The sequence below is a fragment of the Simochromis diagramma genome, unplaced genomic scaffold (assembly GCF_900408965.1).
Source record: "Simochromis diagramma unplaced genomic scaffold, fSimDia1.1 OVJJ01000361.1, whole genome shotgun sequence".
Taxonomy (NCBI): Eukaryota; Metazoa; Chordata; class Actinopteri; order Cichliformes; family Cichlidae; genus Simochromis; species Simochromis diagramma.
The window spans coordinates 17,638,703-17,658,452 of NW_024386860.1; the positions used below are offsets into that span (position 1 = coordinate 17,638,703).

At 44.4% G+C, this 19,750-nt stretch overlaps 1 protein-coding gene across 2 annotated transcripts; it reads right to left on the minus strand.

Moving 5' to 3' along the window:
* Nucleotides 1-157: 157 nt before the first annotated feature.
* Nucleotides 158-17,552, minus strand: scn1ba (sodium channel, voltage-gated, type I, beta a). 2 transcript variants are annotated; one of them, XM_040031242.1, is made up of 6 exons: nucleotides 16,172-17,549; nucleotides 5,265-5,431; nucleotides 3,159-3,396; nucleotides 1,988-2,129; nucleotides 1,702-1,773; nucleotides 158-603 (listed from the first exon to the last, which is right to left on the minus strand). In XM_040031242.1, exons 1-5 carry the CDS (start codon nucleotides 16,227-16,229, stop codon nucleotides 1,707-1,709), a joined length of 672 nt encoding a protein of 223 aa, XP_039887176.1. In that variant the 5' UTR covers nucleotides 16,230-17,549; the 3' UTR covers nucleotides 158-603; nucleotides 1,702-1,706. The 2 variants fall into 2 exon arrangements, with proteins under 2 accessions (XP_039887176.1, XP_039887177.1); XM_040031243.1 differs by lacking the exon at nucleotides 1,702-1,773 and having other exon boundaries at nucleotides 16,172-17,552.
* Nucleotides 17,553-19,750: the final 2,198 nt, after the last annotated feature.

A 19,750-nucleotide genomic window follows, 5' to 3' on the forward strand; every position in this document is an offset into this window, starting at 1 on the left:
CAAAATCCTCTCTATTAACTCCACGTGCTGCAGGGTAAAAGGTGTTTGGACACTTTATCCGGCTGATGAACAGTGAGCCGCACGTAAGATAGACCAGCACTTATATTTGTATTTTACATTATTTTGTGGTATAAACTGATTATCATGGTTATATAGATAAGGATGATAAACGGTTTTTATTTGGCTCCACAGTTTAGTGAACCTGCAGAGGAAACCAGTGATTTTAACGCTCACCGGCACCAACACATGGAGAGTGATGAAGTATTTCTTGATAAGCTTGTAATCATGCAGTTAGTGAATACATAGCGTATTATAGACCCTACATGTGTTCTGTGCAGACGTATACACCTATATACAGCATGACTCCCTCCCTCTGTCCAGCTTAACAAAGAGCTGATGCATCCGTGCGTTCCCTCTGAAAGTCCGTCCTTCATGCTGCTGCAGAAAGTCACTTTAGAAAAAAAAAAAAAAACTTTCCATGAAGATCTGTCTCCTCGCTGTGGTTCCATGTTTCCAGCTTGTGGAGAGGATGGTGAGAGGAGGAGAGGGCACACAAGAGGACGAGCAACTCCTCAAAGAAGCCGCCTTGAACGTTTCCCCGAACTGAAGATTTAAAAAAACAAAGAAAACTGTGAGTCACTGACAGCGAGCGATGTGAGGCAGCGAGCTCAGTTTACATCTGATAAACTACATTTAAAGCACGGGTTTCAAACATGAGGTTCAGGGGCCATAAAAAGCCCACATCATTCATCAGTGTGATGTGGCTCAGAGGTGTGCAGCACTCCTGACTGCTCCTGATGAGGTCTGTGGGTCTGATATGTAAACTCCACAGCTCCTCTGCTGGATTCAGGTCTGGCAAATCTGAGGGTTGGCCGGTGACAACGCCAATCATCAATAATCTACAACTGCTTGCATGACCACATGAAGCTGGCCAGTGAAGACTGTCCCGCAGGAGTAACGCACCGCCCACTTCACCAGCTGATGGTGGTACCTAACAGCATTCAGGGTGCTGTCGGCTAACAGGTGGAGGTCTGCGCGGTCCTCCCTGACCATCGCTGACCCACCCAGTCGTGACAGGTGTCGACAACAGAAGAGTCACCGTGGCGTCTGCAGACTCTTTCGTGTCTGTTGCACATGCTCAGTGTGAACCTGCTTCCATCTCTGAGCACACCGCAGGCCCACAGCAGTGGTGGACCTGCCAGTGCTGGTTTTCTGGACAGAGCTGTGCTGTGAGCACAGGATCAGGTGTTCTTACAGCATAAAATCTGAAGGATTAATGTCATGTAGTGCTCTCTAAATGTTCCTCGAGATGTTATTATGTTATTTTGAAGATCTCCCGCCTGAGTGCAGCTATCTAACAAGAGGCGCTTGTAAAGCCTGGGGTCACCAGACTGATTCAAAACACATAATTACTGGAATTTTTCAAGTTTCATTATTAATTTATGTAAAAGCAAAATCAGAATTCAGTAAAATGATGAGAAAAGTAAAGCAAGACCTGACCCACAGTGAGCTTTGCTGCAAATGCATGACTTGTATGTTGACATGAAAACTACTTACACATGTGTTCTTATGTGTCTGCGTGATTCTTGGATGTAATCTGACTACTGCATGACCTCCTAACCCGCCCTTTTTGCATCTTCTTAAAATGAAAAAGCAAACAAAAGAAACTAAATATGGAATTTCGTGGTGATCGAGACCTACCCGTGCTATTCTGCCACTTGTGCACCTGCACAATTATCTTTACTTTCCGATGCTATAGCTAAATACTCCTCCCTGGAAGAAAGCGAGAAGGAAAAAGGAGAGAAACAAGAATCAGAAGATGTCAGCTCAGTGAGAGGAAAAGGAAAATGTCATGTTGAAAACAGCAGATTGAAACAGTAGGATGGAAAAACGAGGTCGGAAGATGAAAGTCGGGACATTTGGACGGCCCGGCGGGATTTTGGAAACAAAGTCCTGCTACTGCTCGTGTGCTTTAGGCGGTACTCACGCGCTCTCTCTCAGAGCCTCCTCTCCTGCAGCCGAGATCTTCCTGTAGCAGTAAATCATCTCAACCAAGAGCCAGAACTGCAGCCCGATGATGGAGACGTACATCATCACCTCAGACAGGATGGACGCCATTCCCCGGGTAACTAGAGACACGCACAGGGTTAATTTGGATGTTTATGCAATACGAGTTTTACAAAGATACGACTCCTGGATTTAAAATCATCATTTCCTGAACTTCACATAGTTCAAAAATCTTCAATTGTCTTGATTCGATCTTAGTTCATCCTCCCTCTGAAACAAGCTGTTTTACCTCCACCTGGCCCTCTATGACATCATAAAGATCCAAGAGGAGAAAAAAAGTGTCTGAAAATGAGTGTTTAACTCATAATCTTTCTTTTACTTAAGCATAGACTGACCTCATTACTGAGAGGAGACCCCCAGGCCGAATCAGGACCCTGGAGAGCTCATGTCTCTCATCTTTGTTAGGAAGGGAATTTATAAAGGATGCGCTTAACCTGTAAAGCCAAGTGCATCATCATCTTCTACATCATCAGTATCATTTTTTTAAAATTAGATTACATGATGCATTTTGAGTGATAAATAAATCAGTAAGAAATAGAATCGAATTGTTTGGCAGCACAAACGATAATAACCGTTTTCTCTGTATGGTTGCAGGTCTTTACCTACAATATGAATCACTTTGTGATGTGATGCTGCAACGTATTTTAAACCAGCGTCACGTTCAAAGCCGCTGACGTGGCTCATTTACACACAAAGTGTCCTTTGGCAGTGAACTGAGTGGTGACATCACTGAGACGGGGTGTTGCTCGCCATTTTTCAACATCCAGGGCTGCTGTTTTGGAAGGGTGTGCTGCTCTCTCCCAGAGGAGGAAAGTGACGAATAATCTGTTAAATACTAGCTTGCTTAAAAAGATGCATTAACAGAGTGTTGTACTGACACCCGATACAGCACACAGACATCTGTCTGTGTGCTGTGTCGGGTTTACTACCCGCCAAGTGATCGTATCTGCCGGATAATGGCATTTAACACCGCCAGCATGTCCAGTTCAGTAACTCTGGTTAGTGTGAGAAATGAGGCCCATCTCAGAACTCATGTAAAAATTAGTAAACCAGAACAGGAAGTATGAATCAGTTTTGAGTTCAGTGCTTACGCTGTGCAACCACATTAATGGTGATGTTCTTCTCTTTGGTCTTTTCGTAGGCGTAGTTGCTGTATTTGAGGGTCCGGCTAAATTTGCATTTGTAGGTTCCAGTGTCATTGTAGGTCACGTTGAGGATGTAGATGGAGCCATCCTGCAGGTCCCTGGTATGCTTGCTGCCGTTCCAGTCCAGACGCTCGTAGAAACGTGGGTCAATGATCTTGCCGGTTTCATCCTTATAAGTGTACAGCTGGAAGAGGAGGCGGAGGAGGGAAAGACATCATTTTACACTTCTTGTGTGTTTCTCTACCTGTTCTTGGATTGGATTGACGTTCTTTGTTGTGAAATCATATTTATTTACAGGCTTCACATGAAATCACTCTAATCATTTCATTACACAGAAGACTCTCTGCATTTTAAAGGTTTTGGTTTTCGGAGCTATATTTGAAAGGAGAGTGTAGAGTGCTGCTCTGGCCATCGCCCAACACAAGCCTGATTAGAAAACTGCATCCATAAACTACACAGGTGCAACCTGGGTGTCATCTGCATAGCAGTGTAAATGTATGCTATGTCTTCTAATGATGCTGCCTAAGAGAAGCATGTATACTGTAAAGAAATGGTCCCAGCACTGAACCCTGTGGAACTCCATAACGCTCGAACGCTCACTGAGGTCTAGCAGGACAAGCACAGAGATGAGTCCACTGTCAGAGGCCATAAGAAGATCATTTGTAACCTTCACTGAAGCTGTTTCTGTGCTGTGCTGAGCTCTGAAACCTGACTGAAACTCTTCCAATAAGCCTCTGCAGATGATCTCAGTCCAATCTTTCATATGTCTTGATGCATGTTCAATCATCCAGGTAAGGAAGTCCCAGAAAGTGGATTCTGTTCATCTGGACATCATAAGTGGGAGAAACGTTTCATCCAGGTGACTTCTTCAGTCTGACTGCAGGTTTCCAATCTTATAAACAGGACATTTGCACAATGACTGAAACCAGCACCACTGAATGAACAATGGGCTGGGAGGTCAGTTCCTTTAATATGCAAATTGTCATGACCACTGATCAATAACCATGAGTCCCATTCACAGAGAGTTGGGGAATGGCTGCAATCACAGCATTGCAAGATGGTGACAGATGGACCCTTAGGCCCCCTCCTCGGTTCAGAGATGGTCTTTCCCTTTTCACGTAAATGGCCTCCTTGGCTCCGCCCTCAAACCAGCGTTCCTCCCTGTCCAGGATGTTACATCCTCATCATGGAAAGAGTGTCCACTGGCCTGTAGGTGTGCATAGACTGCAGAGTCCTGGCCTGACGAGGTGGCTCTTAGGCTGTTTGATGAATAAATCGTCCTCCTGCATTCACACCATCTTCCAATGCTGCGAGCGCAGCCATCCTCCAACTCTCTGTGAATGCTGCTCAGAGCCATTGATCAGTGACTCATGCATGTTTAAAGAAACAGACATCTGGTCTCCACATCTCTTCCCGATATTGACTGAGCTGCAGCCTACATCTCATATCTGCACTTGCTGGTGAATTAATGGATGCTGAAACTAAAAGGCAGCTCAAGGCTAATGGGATCTTCCCTGCTGTATGCATGAGGCGTAATGGCCTTTTGCTGTGCCTGGTTGTGTCTCCTTAAGTAAGTAGAAGATATTTTTCAGTCGGTGCTGAAAACCTGTCATGGAAAATGCATCTCTCTGCTCTGCCTCATGATAAATGCATTGGCATCCTTTTCCCAGAAGAGAAGAGGCTGCTGTGATGACATGTGTGTTGAGACATCCAACATCTAGCTTCAGAACATTTTACTATATTTCTGGCTAAATAAATTTCACCACTGCTATTTTAGGGATATGCAAGCATAACTGACAGGATTTGGTCCCTGCTTGAAGAGCATCTACAGCTCATCCAACCATCTGATAAATAATATGACTGCTGTGGGCCTAAATGTGCTAACACAGCATCCAAGAAGTGAAAGCACCGAATAGGCAGTATGTACATGCCACGCATTTCACCTCCGCAGTTTATGGATGCAGCTTGTTAACCAAACACCAACCAAACACTGAGGCTTCAGAAACCGTGAATGACGTCAGCTTCCTTGTATATTCTGTGCTAAAATCTTACGTCTGAGAAGTTGCTGTCGCCTGAGCCTTTGAAGGACCATTTGACGGTGGCCGTGGCATCCACCTCGCCTCTCATCTTACAGTAGATGCAGCCCAGCTTGAAGCCGTCGTTGATAACAGCCTCTGTGTCCGAGTCCACTTCCACGCAGGCCCCGTGGCACAGCGGAGCTGCAGGGTGAGGGAGACGCAGTTAGTTTCTGTCTCTCGGCCTGTTTGCGGGTCACGGGGTCAGAGGCAAGTGCGGTGAGTGGCCGTCTTCCTCTCTGTCATGTGCCCGTGACTCGAGGGAAAGGCTGAATTTGGTGTTTTCTCTCAGTACTTGCAGGCAAACTGTCTAAACTGTACTCGAGAAAACAATGCTAGCTACGTGACTTTTACGTGCTTGGTCCCAATGCTCATTACATGCAAGTTTTTTGTATCGGGCATATTTTTTTTTCTTGCAATTTTTTATTTCCCCTCATTGTTTCAGCTCATAGATGGATTAGATTTGGTAAGTTTGGGTTCTCTGTTTGGCGTCATTTTCACTTCTGGTGTTTTTAACTGAACCTGGGGGGAAATAAAGAGGATGCAGTGAGCGATACCATTGTCTTGCATTCTGGCCACTGCTAACTGAGCTAAATTCATATATAGAAGCGTGAGTCTATATATGCCATCATCATCATGACACATACTTCTCATCGGCCAGGAGTTACACACCTGCAACTCCAAATGTTTCTGTCTCACACTGCACCTTGCAGTTTCCACTGCGGCCTCAGCATCGCTCTCAACCAATGATCTTGTGCTATTCTCAACTCTCACCTCTGGGAAGCGTTTGATTTGAATCGTAAGATGGTGGGGAGGGGAATGAGGGAGAGGACAGAAACACACAGCACACAACGCTGATCAGAAAAATCATTAAACAGCAGCCGCACGTCGTCCGTGAGCACGCGAAAACGCCGCTCTGTTCCTTTACTTCCTGGGACGTTTAAAAGAAACACGCAATCGAAAAGCCACCACACGGAGGGACGTGGAAGAGGAGACATGAGAGAGGGAAGAAAGAGAAGGTTAGCACAGGTATCAGTCGTTAACAGCCATTTCTACAGGAAAAGCACGGGAGACGGGGAAGCAGGAGAGGAGAGGGGTCAATGCTGTATGATGCACTGCAGAGAGGAAAAAAGGGAGGAAGGAGGAGAAGAGAGAGTTAAAAACACAATTTAAGGCTTCACAAATATAAACCCAAACACTACTGAGCCGACAGCTGTCGCATTACAAGAAGAGACTGAAGCAGACCACAAACCCCCCAGATGGACCCGAGAACACCCGAACCCGAGCCAGAGGGCAATGATTGCAGAGGACTTGGAGAGCAGGGGTGAGTGATTACACGAGTGCCTGGGGGAAAGCCACATTCAAACAAGCCGTATTTCATTTTGGGCAGAAAGCGCGTCCTGATGAGCGAGCTCAGAGAGAGCAGCAGCTGTCAGTCCGGACGCCTGGTTCACTCGTCACGATGTCAGAAGATTTGTTGAACTGGATTTTAGTTCAACGCCTGGTAGCTGTGAGCCGATTTTATTAGAGTTTGTGTTGTAAACTCATAATTTATGAATGCTCATAATTCAGAGCTCCACCCTCTCATCCAAACAAGTATGCACGCTTTTGGCATCCCCCCCAAAATTATACTGTGGCAGACCACTAGGGGGCTCCACTCACACCCAGCGAGAAGGGAAGGGGTAATGTTTTTGGGTTGTAGGAGGTGTTTGCCGCCTTGTGAGTTCGGTTGGTTGAAGCCGAGATTAAAGTTGGAGTAAAACGTGGCGAGCTCTCGTGTCGTCCTTACGTACCTCCACAATGGTGCCCGTGTCTATTTTTAATAAACAGTTTATAACACTTTAAATATACAGTCTTTTCCCCATGGGTGTGTTTGGGTGAACTCGTTTACCACCATTCGCTGTCACTTGCTCGAGTCTCGGCACCTTCTTCTCATATGTTATTATAAACATCTGAAACAGTTGAATCATGACTTTGCTCTAAAGCGCGGGAGCTCGGGTAAGCTCGGGGTTTGGGGGTTTTCTGGGAGGCGAGCCTGCTGAACACCAAACAGGCCTGAGGCAAACACCGTCTGCACACACCGCTCAGAGGACAGAAGAAAACACAAGGCTGTTGCTTTATTTGATTTTTTTCCCCTTTCAGATTAATATCTGCTGTAATTGGCTCTCGTCTCTGTTACAAATGCGATCTGATTGTTTGCGTTAATTGCACGCTGCTGTAAGCTGCACCAGCTGTCAGCGCCGCGGCTAATCCTCGCCACCAATAGAGGTCGATGAGAGTCAGTCATCAGTTAATGCCCCTGTGAAATCCCACAGGGGGAGCATCTGCAAATCAAACGATAGCCATTTCTTTCTACAAAGAGGTTCCACCAAGTTTCCAGCTGAGCATTAATGTGCAACAACATTTTGACTCAGGTCTGTGTACTGCTGACTTTACCTGATACAGATTCTACCATGAAAAGCAAAGAAAGGAAACAGGAAGGCAGTAAAGAGACACCAGGAAGAGGACGTGCAGAGACACATAGAAGGGTTTGACATGAGACTAAAGACATGAGACCTGGAAAACAGACAGTAGAGACACATTAAAACAGGAACTAACCACAGCAGAGATCAGGAGGAGGATAGAGGAGAGCGCTCTGGCTGCAGAGCCACACTGTAAACCCGAGAAAGTTCAACTCCGAGTCAAGCTGACGAGGCTCAGTTCACATATAAATTAATTAAAACTGCTATAAAACTTTTGATGATTGAGTTTTATCTTTTTTGCAGTATTTGCAGGACCTTTGTTGCTTTTCTCTTGTTATGCTACAACAGGTGTAGGCTGCTGGGGGGTTCCCACCGGGTGTTTCTTCTTCCCTCACTATGTGTTTATACACCTTTCTGCACTGAATCATTACTCATTATTAATCTCGGTCTTCCTCCCTCACCCCAACCTGTCATGGCAGATGGCCCCGCCCCTCCCTGAGCCTGGTTCTGCTGGAGGTTTCTTCCTTTTAAAAGGGAGTTTTTCATTCCCACAGTTGCCAAAGTGCTGCTCATAGGGGGTCATATGATTGTTGGGCCCCTTGGGGCAACTGTTGTTGTGATTTGGTGCTATATAAATAAAACTGAATTGAACTGCAGAACTTGAAGGTAGTTTAATGTTTGCAGGTCAACCCACTGCACTCATGTTGTCACAGATTAGCACAATATGAACAGCTTAACGTTCATAAATCTAATTAAACAAACATGTGATGCAGAATATTTTAACCAACATTTGTAATCTTTGCTGCTGCAAACCTCACCACACCCACTGACCTGATGACATCAGACACACATGTTGAAACAGAAATGAGTGCCATGAAATTGTTCCATCAATGCATGTTAATCAGAAACTCCTCACAACAGGAGAAAATGTCACAGGAACTCAAAATACTTCCCCCCCTTGTTTAATATTAAGTTTACGCAACATATTCTGTGTAATTACTTTATGCATTCAGGTTTACAGTGCAGATGTAAATCCAGCTGCACACACACAGACAGCATGAGGCTCTGATCCTGAGGGAGGGAGGCTGGTGACGCAGTCAGAGGCCACACTGTGCAAGGTGAGCAAGCATGTTGCTGACTGTCCAAAGCTGAGGCAGCGAAAAGGCAGCGAGACGAACATGCAAGCAGACACAAAGAGGAGCTCGCATCCAAAGTGCAGACTAGACAGTCAGCAGAGTCCCTGAGCAACGATTCCTCAGAGCAGCAGCCGCAGCAGTGCACAAACACAGAGCATCAAAAGTGCAAATCCATTGCATAATCTGCAGACGGAGGTTCAGGATTATGCAACGGATATTCCAGAAAATGCAGATTAGGAGATTTCTTTTTCCCCCCCAACAGGCTGGTTAATCTCTCATTTCAGTTGCCGTTTGCCTCCTGAGGACTACAAAGCAAAAACAACCTGACTTAACTGCAAAAAAGACCATCCACCCAGTGAGGTGAGCTAGCTTAGCATGTCACAGGAGGCTAAAGAAAATACAGAAAGGATCAAGATTATTTGCTGAACTGGGCACAAGAGGAAGAAAAGAGGATTGGATAAGCGACAGGAAAAGAGATGAGTGAGGACGACATCTGTTTCCATGGCCGGGTTACCAACACCCACAGACACCGTGGGCATATATGACCCGGGTTTAATGCCAAGCATCCGTGACATTTCCCCCGACACAGAGCCGGTGAGGGACTTTCTACTGGAACAAGGGAAACAAAAAGACACACAGCTCCGAGAGCTTCGCTTTCGTTTTACTCCACAAAGACGCCACTTGATGGCACAGACGCAGGGCTTTACTTCGTGTTTTCCTCTGCAAGAGCAGAGTCTGTCCTGGGCTTGGGGTGACCCGGAGGTCTCAGAGTTTGGCTGCACATCACTTTTCCCCCGTTTCCAAAATCTAAATGAAACTGCTCAAAAACCAAAACAAGACCCCAAAACTACCAATACCAGTGCAGAAAGTTTATCACAGCTAACTGAGCTAGAAACTAAAACTACATATGAAACTTGTTTTACTTGGCTGGGATGTCTTAGGTCTTAAATTTACTCCTGTAATATATCACTTTAAATAAAACCTCAGAAAAAAAACTGAACAATTTTAAACAATAAAAACTAAACAGAAACAATCAAGATCACCATGGAAACCAGCTGAAACTAAACTGAAAAAAGACTAATTAAAAAAATTACAAAACTGTAAAAAGCATTTACATTTTTCTTTCATAAATGACATTTCCAATGTCTTTCATGGGTTTCCAGTTTGGATATTTGACAAATAAACAATTTTAATATAAGATTTATTTAACAGTTTATTTTTAAAAAGATTATTTTTTATGTTCACTAGAGGCTGACTCCTAACGGCGAGTCACTCACAGACTCCCATGTTAAAATGTTAATGTTGACATGTTTATAGCCACAGGTCTTTACTGGGAATATTACAGATAATTTCCCTTTCATAACAACTGTACTGCAGTTCATTCATTCAACTCGACCAACTGCATTTTGTTAATGTGAAAATAAGAGGTCAGGGTTAAAAAGGAACAAATAAATAAACACTGAAAAGAACACAGTGGAAAACGTTAAACTAAAAATAATGCAAAAATAAAATAATACAAAAAATAGACACAAAATAAATATAAATGTTGTATTTATTGATGTTCAGCTGTAGCACTGTTAGTAATATGAATTATATTATTGGCACATTTGACAATATTTCATTTATTTATTGGCAGTATTGGGCCTCCATACATATGTAAAACGTACAGCTTATTGCACCAGCAGCATCTGCTCTTATATAACTATCATTAGCTTACAGCTTTAAGTGTTTAAGGTATGTGCTAACTAAAAATAAAGACAAGATGATAGTTTATTAAATTTTAATGAAATTTGCAGATTGTTTTGGTGAAGTTTAATAAACTCCTTGCTATCTAAAATATAACAGGACACCGGAGTAAATTCTGAGCATCTCACACTTCTGATGATCAGCTGTCTGCTTGACGTTTATTCAGCTGTGTAAAAACTATAACTTTAATCTCAGCCAAACCGATTTACTCAGGAACAAATAAAATACTGAAAAAAGCCAAACAATAACATTTTAAGTTATCTAAGTGACTTATATATCATGTTTAACCTGAGTAGCGAAAGACGGCGGTGGGTTTGAAAACGATTTGCCGGGAGTCCGGTGTTCTCACGGCTCTAGTGAGCCTAGCCCCCGGCTCGCTATCGAGCTAGTGAGTAACAGACGTCTCCGAAAACGTCGGAGGAACACGGTGTACAGTCGAGTCTTAACAGCTTACTTACAGCTGGGCTCGTCAGGCTCTCTTCTTGGCTGCAGGTTATTATTATATTTACATGCTTCCAGCTCCCGTTTCTGCTCCGTGACAGCTCGTACTTTTCCTTTTTCTCCCTCCCTCGCTCACAGACACATAACGGGTATGGCAGTCCATTCTCCCTGCAGCACGGACTACACTGCCCATCAGGCTACGTTCTTTAGAGCAGCGGTCCCCAACCCCCGGGCCTCGGACCGGTACCGGTCCGCGAGTCGTTTGGTACCGGGCCGCGAGAGTTGAGGCTCAGGTGTGAAATGTCTGGTTTTCAGGGTTTTTATCGGTTTTCAGCGTTATTTTGTTATCGTCTTTGTCATTAACTCGGTTTTCCTGGGTCTTTTCACGTGTGTTATGAATAAATCTTCTTTTTTCGGTACCGGTACTGGTTTTATTTTGTTGTATTTATCCGCGACACCTTAAAGGCCGGTCCGTGAAAATACTGTCGGGCATGAACCGGTCCGTGGCGCAAAAAAGGTTGGGGACTGCTGGTTTAGAGCGATGCCTGTAACACTCTACCTGTTGCCTTCATATTAAATATTTTTTGAATAATTTTTTAAAATATTTCTTCACCCACGGGCCGCAAGTAGGGGTGACATGGGCCACTTTAGAGCATCTTAATGCGTGTTTTGTTTGGGTTTCCACCAGCTTGGAATTACCAAAAATAGAGCGGGCATAGCCGAACATATGAAACAGGAAAGTATCCATTTATTTCAACAAAGTAACTGTATTCTGAATACAACCTTTTTAAACGGTAACTGTAACGGAATACAGTTACTCATATTTTATATTTTAAATATGTAACGCTGGTACATGTATTCCGTTACTCCCCAACACGGCACACAGTACATCCAGGGACTTACATTTGTGCTTTAATATCTGCTGTAAAACATCTCCAGGGAGAGAAATCCTTTGATTTCACTTCAGCTGTAATTACGTCTACAACAGGTTTTCAGTTTTTTCCTGTAAGCTAAACCAAAATACTTTCCCTTCAATATTATCGAAGACGTTATTGGATCAAATCTGTTCCCAGTGATTGTTTTTACTCTCCAAGCTGTGTGGAAGGTCACCTCGTCCTTCAGAGCCCATCAAAGCCTCCCCTTCAAAGCAGCAACAGCATCTCACCGGGATTACAAACCTCCACACAGCTGGATGAACAGAGGCTCAGGTGTGCATGCGTCTGCCTGTCACGTGTTTGTGAAACTATCGAGAGGGACACACGAAGCCCGCAATTAGGTCGTGGCACAGTCTCTCGCTCCAGATTCATGGGTTAGAAAGGATCTCGCCTGAAACAGAATCAAAACGAAGCTGCTTCCTAATCGGAGGCGAGCGGCAGCTGCAGCCTGAGAAGACGAACATCATAACATCATGTTTTTGTTCCTGTTGCATTCAGATGAAGCACATCAATCAGCAGCTCCTTGTTTGTGTGAGGCCAAAAAAGAGATCCAAGCATCTCTGAGCTTTCAGTGCCACGCATTTAATTCCTCTTAAGAAAGGGCTGCAAAACTTTGTAGTTTCATCGTAGGCTGAAAGTGCACACGCAGAGGAAGAATGGTTTGTGAAGAGGACAGACGGTGATTATTTTTAGATTTTCTCACCTGACACAGATGCTTGAAAACTGGTTTCTCATCTCATGTTTTTGTATAAGTGCGAGCCATAAATCATGTGAGCTGCTTTTTAAAGGTTTAGTGCACTGCAGCTCTAGAGTACTCATAATTAGCTTATCTGGCGAAGCTATGAGCTCCTCCGTAATGTAATCTTCCTTAGTGACGCAGAGGATGGAGTGAACTGATGTAATGGCGATGGAGCCGTTATTGAAACATCGTGGAATTCAAGCCATTCGCAGACTAAAGGACTCTGCCATGTTACAACTTTGGGCGCAGAGCTTTAATACGGTTCGGGTCAGGCTTGGAATCTCACACAGTGCTGTCAAGTGATTGTCGTGGCTTTTTAAAAACCGCAGCTTGTTATCGGATCAATTGTTTTTTCCCACAATCTGAAATGAACGATGTGACAAACATTCGATTTTTACCAACAGAGAGGATCGTGGTTGTGACAAACAGAAACAATTCTCCTCATTCCCAGATCTGCGCTCCACAGGCAGCTTTGCATGATTCACAGTTCAAAATAAGTTCGTTATTCAGTTTATTGTGTTTGTAAAACAAGCTCCTTTGGCTCATCCCATTTAAGCCAACTGTCACCTGACTGGCTGTCCCACAGCAGGTGGGCGGGGCATCTGTGTCTGATGTCAGGATATCAGGTCTCTATGATATCACACAGACCCAGGAGTAAAAAAAGTCAAGTCACAGCACGTTTATGTATGTTTCATACACTGACCTCGTTATTTGAAACTTAAATATGAGCACCATCGTAACAATATAAACATGACAGCACAAAAGAAACAAAGAAGTCTCTCACAATTTTTATCCTATCAAAAAAAGAAATCAACAAAAAAAAAATTCAGAGGACCAAGTACGGCACCTTGAGGGACACCTCTTCTTTGAGTTATGTTGTTTTTCTTGTAACAGTATTGGGTCAGTACCATTCAGTTTGGAACAATTACAGCACCAACAGTCGGCCTTTTTTTAAGACGATTATATGAAACCCAACCACTGTCTGCACTAACACTGAAAATTATATAAAGATAAATATAAAGATAAATAAAGATGTAAATCTTAAAATCTGTAAATAAAAATCAAAATACGTGTGAAATATCAAGCAGGCTTCTTTTCAAAACAAAGAAATATTACATAAATACTGAAGCCATTTTGTAATCATTATTTCGTCATCAGATACAGGGTACCTTTTTTCTGTGAGCTAAAGTCATTTTTTGGGTGGATTTAAAAACATCAAATAAAATGTGTTTTTGTTTGGGGGGGTAAAAATCCTCAAAAAGCTCATAATCTCATACTCTCTTCTGTTCCTCTTTGTCAGTTTCCATCCAGTGTGGTGCTTCGCCTTCTATCTTCCCTGTCTCCAGCTCCAGATGTAGAAGCTGACTCTTAACCTTTAACTAACCCACCGGCCCACAACCAACCCGTCCATCCCGCTGACAGACGTTGTGTAACCTTAGTACTTTGCCCAGATCGCTTTCCTGCAGCTCTGACATGTGTTCACCTTTGGGCGGATGAAGCCGTGTTAACGCGTCCACGTGCAGCAGTGTTCTGAGTTAAAGAGCAGCTGGCTGATGGAGATAAGAGCTCAGTAAATCTCACTCTCAATGCTTTGAGGTTTCTGAAGAAATTCATCAAAGAACACTCTTGGTTAGGCATGCTTTGTTTTTATGGCCAATACTGATTTCAATTGCATACTGTTGTGTTTATATATATGAATCGATGGCTTTACATTTAGAAACATTTTCAAATGCCTGCAGGTTTCATGAGACTGGCAGTAATTGAAATGTGATGGATAGCGAGGTTCAGGCTGTTTTCGCACATCAGTGGAAGGTGTTTCTCGTGCTTTAAATAAATAAATGTCGGTAACTGGATTCCTGTGAAGGTAAGAAAGTGAGTCGTGATATCTGAAAGGATCCAGAAGGAGCAGAGGGAGCTGGTTCTAGTCAAAGGATGATGGTTTTCACCTGAGTGCTCCACTTCAAAAAACCCTCAAATCACACACCTGCATGCAGCGTGATGCTGGCAGGCTGAGCTGTCTTAGAGTGCGTGTACAAAAGCATGAATGATGGACTCCATCAGCAAAACAGGGGACGGTGATAGTCCATTTCTCTCTCTGTGGGCAGAATCTACACATACGTGTATCATAGGGCTAAACATGTTTTTGTTTTGGAGGGCAAAAACGGTACAAAGGTTCATATTTAAAATTGGGTAGAATGTAAATTTTAGTCTTAGGTTTGAATGATTAACTGTTTAACTGCAAAACATAGAAACGTGCTGGTTTGTCCATCGCTGGCTCGATGCTTCATCGAGTGACAGCAAGGTTCTGAGTTTAAACCTTCCTGAGGTCTTTGTTCTTTGTGCACCTCGTACCTGACATGTTAGGTTACCTGGTGACTCTAAATTGGCAGAAGGTGCAGATGCTAGCAAACATGGCAGACGCCATGAGGTTATCCCCCTCGTCATGTTTCAACAGCAAAAACTGCACAAAAGATGGACAGATGTTGTTGTTTCAACAGTAACCAGTCAGACCGTTGGTTACTGAGCAAACACACGTCTTTGTTCGATGTGATACAAGATTTGATTGACAACTTATCTGGTTAGAAGATGATTTGGACACAACATTCACTCCACCCACGCAGACTAACGGTACCGAGCCTGCCGTGTTTGTGCGAGCAACATTTATCTTTGTGTGAATTCTGTCTCATTATGTGCTGCATGCAAAAGGCAAGACATCAGTTCTAGTTTGATGTGGCTCATCTTTTCCTGAGCTTTTGATGTTTGGTTTGCTTTTTGTTCCGAGTCCTTAATAGAACCACCCAAAACAATTCCTCTACCTAAAAATTCCCAGAAGGACAGAAAAGCTATGTCTTGAACACAACTTTGATCTTTGTCCCGGGACCCTTGCACCTTAAAACCAAACAAAAGGATCAAGTCCAGTTTTAAACCTGGTTTCCATGCAAATAAAAAAACAAGCTTCAACTTCAGAGAGCAGGCAGCTCTGCAGGAGCTCATCACTGTTACTGATCTTTGCCAGTTAATCGATCATTTAATTGTTTACGTTATCCTCGCTGACTCCAGCTTCTCCAGCCTGTTTGTAGCTTCGGTCTGTTTATCGACATAAAACTGGACGACATCCGTTTCACAACGATTAACCAAACATAATGGGTATGTTAATAAATAATGAAAAGCAGTCATTAATGGACGCTCCACTCTGTGAACACAGGCACACATTGTTCCTGACTTTTAAGATACACACCAGATGCTGCGTCGGTATGTGTGAGTGCGTTTGCGCTCGGCATTTTAAAGCCGCCACACGGCCTCATCTCATTTCAAATTTTGAACAGCTGGGCGTTTGGCTCCACGGTGGAACGACAAACAGTCGGACGCACACAGAGAACAGAAAACACCTCAACAGAAACCATCGAGGCGAGGTCACCACTCACCTTCAAGTGCCAGGAGGACCAGAGGCAGCAGCAGCAGCAGCTCCTTCACCGCGGACATCCTGACGGAGGACAGAGGGGTGGTGGCGTCTCTCAACAGTGCACACACAGACACACACACATACACAGACAGGACAGATCTGGAAACCCTCAGAGCGTAAACACACCAAAGACGTCCCAACTGTGACTAAAAGTCGCCTCCTGTTTATCTGAGGGGTGGGCGGTGTGGGTGGGTCCTCCTCTTGCTCTGCTCCTTGTTCAACAACAGCAAAAAGCTCACATCAGCAGCAGTTTGTTCTGCGCCTCTCAGTGTTTGAGCATCTAGAGTTACCAGAGGGAAGAATCAGACCAGGTCTCAGGTTTCGGCCTCTTTGTTCAACTATTTATATTCCGTGGCACACCCTCAGGTCTCCTTATTGACACTGCACGCACCACACAATGTAAGAGCCAATGGAAGCCCGGTGTTTGAAGCTCAGCTGGTGGGGGATGATGGAAACCCTGCTGGAAATGGAAGACGTGAAGTTTGTGAGAGCTGGTGATGACTGCGCAGCTCGAGAGCCAGTCAAAATGTTGCATTCATGAATCCACAAGAAACACCGAGCTGACTTTGTCCTCGTGGGCAACCTGAGTTTAAAAACGGAGGAGCGGAGCTCGGCTGGGCCAAATGGAAGCAGTGGGAAGCGTGCGCCTCTCTTTGGCTTTGGAAGACTCAGTATTGCGTCTCTCAGAGTTATTGCTGTCTGCAGAACCTTTCGGGGAAGACTCTTGTGTTTTCCCTCTTATGAAATCACCCGCTGTGCGCGCAGATATGCGTGGTTTGGCTGCTGTCAGCGCATGAGCTGCACAGGTGGCACGCACCGGGCGGTGATCCCGCGCGTCTCTGGGAAAAGTGCGCGATTCCCGCTGTGCGTTCCAGCAGTGCAGCCGTCTTTAAACTCACCTCCGGTCTCACAGCGCGAATCTGTCGAACCCAAACCGTCAGCGCCCTCCTGGCCGTCTGTTCTCCCTGTGAAACAAACGTAGTCCCGTTTACCTGTAAAAAGAATCCTCCTCTGGAGGAGAAATCCTGCGCTCCGTCCTGAGTTCCTCGAAGCGCCTCCTTCTACTGACAGGTTAGAGATGGTCTCTCTCCCACATCGGAGAGATTTCACGATCACACAAGGGGAGAAAATCTTCTTTTCGACCTTTAAGAACGAGCAGAGCTTCACATTCCTGAGTGAGGACACACAAACACACACACAGAGCTCCAGAAATTACGTGTCAGCGCAAGGATGCCGCGCTAATCAGTCTTTGGGATGGGCGAAGGCTGGGGGGGAGGTGCATGGAGAAGGAGGAGGAGGGTATTATGCATTGCAGCAGCAGAGGGATGGAGAACGAAGAGGAGGAGGGAGAGGTATAGAGCCGTTGTTATGGCAACAGTGGTTTTATGCGATGGTTTCTTCCCTTCCAGAAACCCCCACGTGCTGGCAGGAGAGTCAGGTCTGAGTAACGGAGCGGTGTCACGTGGCGCCTGGATTTAGACTGAGCCATTAACGGGGTGGGAGGTACAAAATAAAAGATTTATGCCTAAAATACTGACTTCACGACATGTGATTAGACCAAAGTGTAAAACGTTCGTTTTAATGGAGAAAAGTGAATAAGCGACATATTAGAAATGAATAGTGTGTACAAAAGAGTGGTTTGTACTGAGGAAAATGGTTACTATATATGACTCCATCATATAAAGTGTGGGAGTAAAAATTATACCTCCTGTGTGCATAATGCTCAGCCTGACTGCTGCTGGGATGGAGGAGCTGAGCAGGAGCGGCTCAGGACCTCCACGGTCCCATCCAGGGGGTGAGAGGTGCTGTCCGTAACGGACATTAGCTTGGAAACATCCTCCTCTCACTCACCTCCTCTGCCCAAGACAGAGCTGACCCTCATTACCTATAAGCCACTTCCTGCCCCTCCGTGGCAGACAGCCACATAAAAGCCTACAGAAACCACCACAGCGCTCCTCGGTAATGTCCTGCACACCTCAAAAGACCTCAGCCTGCCAGCAGATGGAGCCGACTTTTTGATGGAGCTCAATGTTTTCAGTGTACGATGAAAATGAAACAGAAAACGCAAACATTTCAGCCAGGATTAACCTCAGACAGTCTTGTCCCTGCCAGGGGGGCTTCTGCAATAAACAACACTGGATCTCTTTTCTCTTATCCTGTACCTGCAGTGACAGCTGCATCGTTAAAGTGAGGCTTACGTGGAATCAGTCTAAATGCAGCTGATGTCATTATTCAGAGTCAGAGTCTGGATTCAAACGTCTCCTTCAGTTCCGGTCTTGGCTGGAAAAATAGTTTCAAAATAAAAGTGTCAGAGATTGTACCTCATTGTCTGCTTCACACCTTTCTTATCGTCACCTGGAAGGAGAACTTTGTGGTTTTTATAATCCCTTCATCAAATAAAACAACATAAAGGAAAACAAATCAACCATGGGCGACTAAACTGTGACTGTAATGGGCAAGCGAGTGCATCAAGTAATAATTCACAATTTACAAATGTGTTTATACTCTTAAAAAAACAAACAAAAACAAACATCTGTCAACTAAATTGGTTAAAATTCAAATGTAATCGATTACAAAAGAAGAAGGAAGCATTTCCTTCTTTACTGAAATAATCGGAATAATATTTCTTATTTTGTAAGACATCGTGTCGACTGAAGGTTTCTACTGGGAGAGTGCAAATGATTGAAATACACTTATCGGTCACTTCATTAGGTACACCTGTTTAGCTCCTCTGCAGTGTAAACAAGCAGCCGATTACATGTCATTGACTCGCTGCATGTAGACATGTAGACATGGCCAAGGCGACAGAAAGGTGACTGCTGATCTGCTGGGATTGCCCAAAACAAGAGAGTGAGTGGCAGTTCTCTGGGAGAAGAGGCGTTGTTGTGGTCAGAGGAGAATGGTCAGACTGCTGCAGGAAGGCCACAATAAGTCACATATCCACTCATTACAACCAAACTGTGCAAAAGTCTCTGAACCTTGAAGCAGATGGGCTTGTGACAGTTTTAGCAGGGCCTGAATGGGTACCCTGTACGTCCTGCCTTGAGGGTCACCTTTTCTGGGACAGCTGGCTGTACTCAGCAAATACCCAGAGAGTACATCAGGCCAGCGAAAGAAGAGCTGTAGTGCCAGCTGTGCTGTGTGTGGCGGCTTCTTTCTGCTGGTCTGTGGAGAGGAGAGCGTGTGTTTTGGTGATTTAACATTTTTAGCCTCCTTTTCTGTTTCATCACCAACTCGTTGATTTTCTTATTTTTCCTCTCTTTTATAGGAGACAGCGGTTTGTCCATCACTTTCAGTTTATTAGTAATAAAAATCTTCATAAAAACCTTTAATTAAACTACTTCGCCTTCATGTCTCCTTTTTTCAACCCGGACACTACTTGTTACTTTTCCCCACGCCCCCTTGACCTTTTAGGGGAACATAAAAGGGTCACAGCAGCAGACGACCAGACAGAGTGTCAGCTAAGAACATGCCTGCAGGGAAACGCAAGACTGTAAGATTCATAAATTCAAAGAAAAAAAATAAAATCAAACAGAAAGAG

Excerpts from the sequence above, each read along its gene's own strand:
- scn1ba (XM_040031242.1), bottom strand. The coding sequence starts at position 16,229 with ATGTCCGCGGTGAAGGAGCTGCTGCTGCTGCTGCCTCTGGTCCTCCTG. Across the intron at positions 5,432-16,171 it reads GGTCCTCCTGGCACTTGAAG|CTCCGCTGTGCCACGGGGCC; the intron begins GTGAGTGGTGAC and ends CTCACCCTGCAG. Across the intron at positions 1,774-1,987 it reads GAGGCTCTGAGAGAGAGCGC|GGAGGAGTATTTAGCTATAG; the intron begins GTGAGTACCGCC and ends GCTTTCTTCCAG.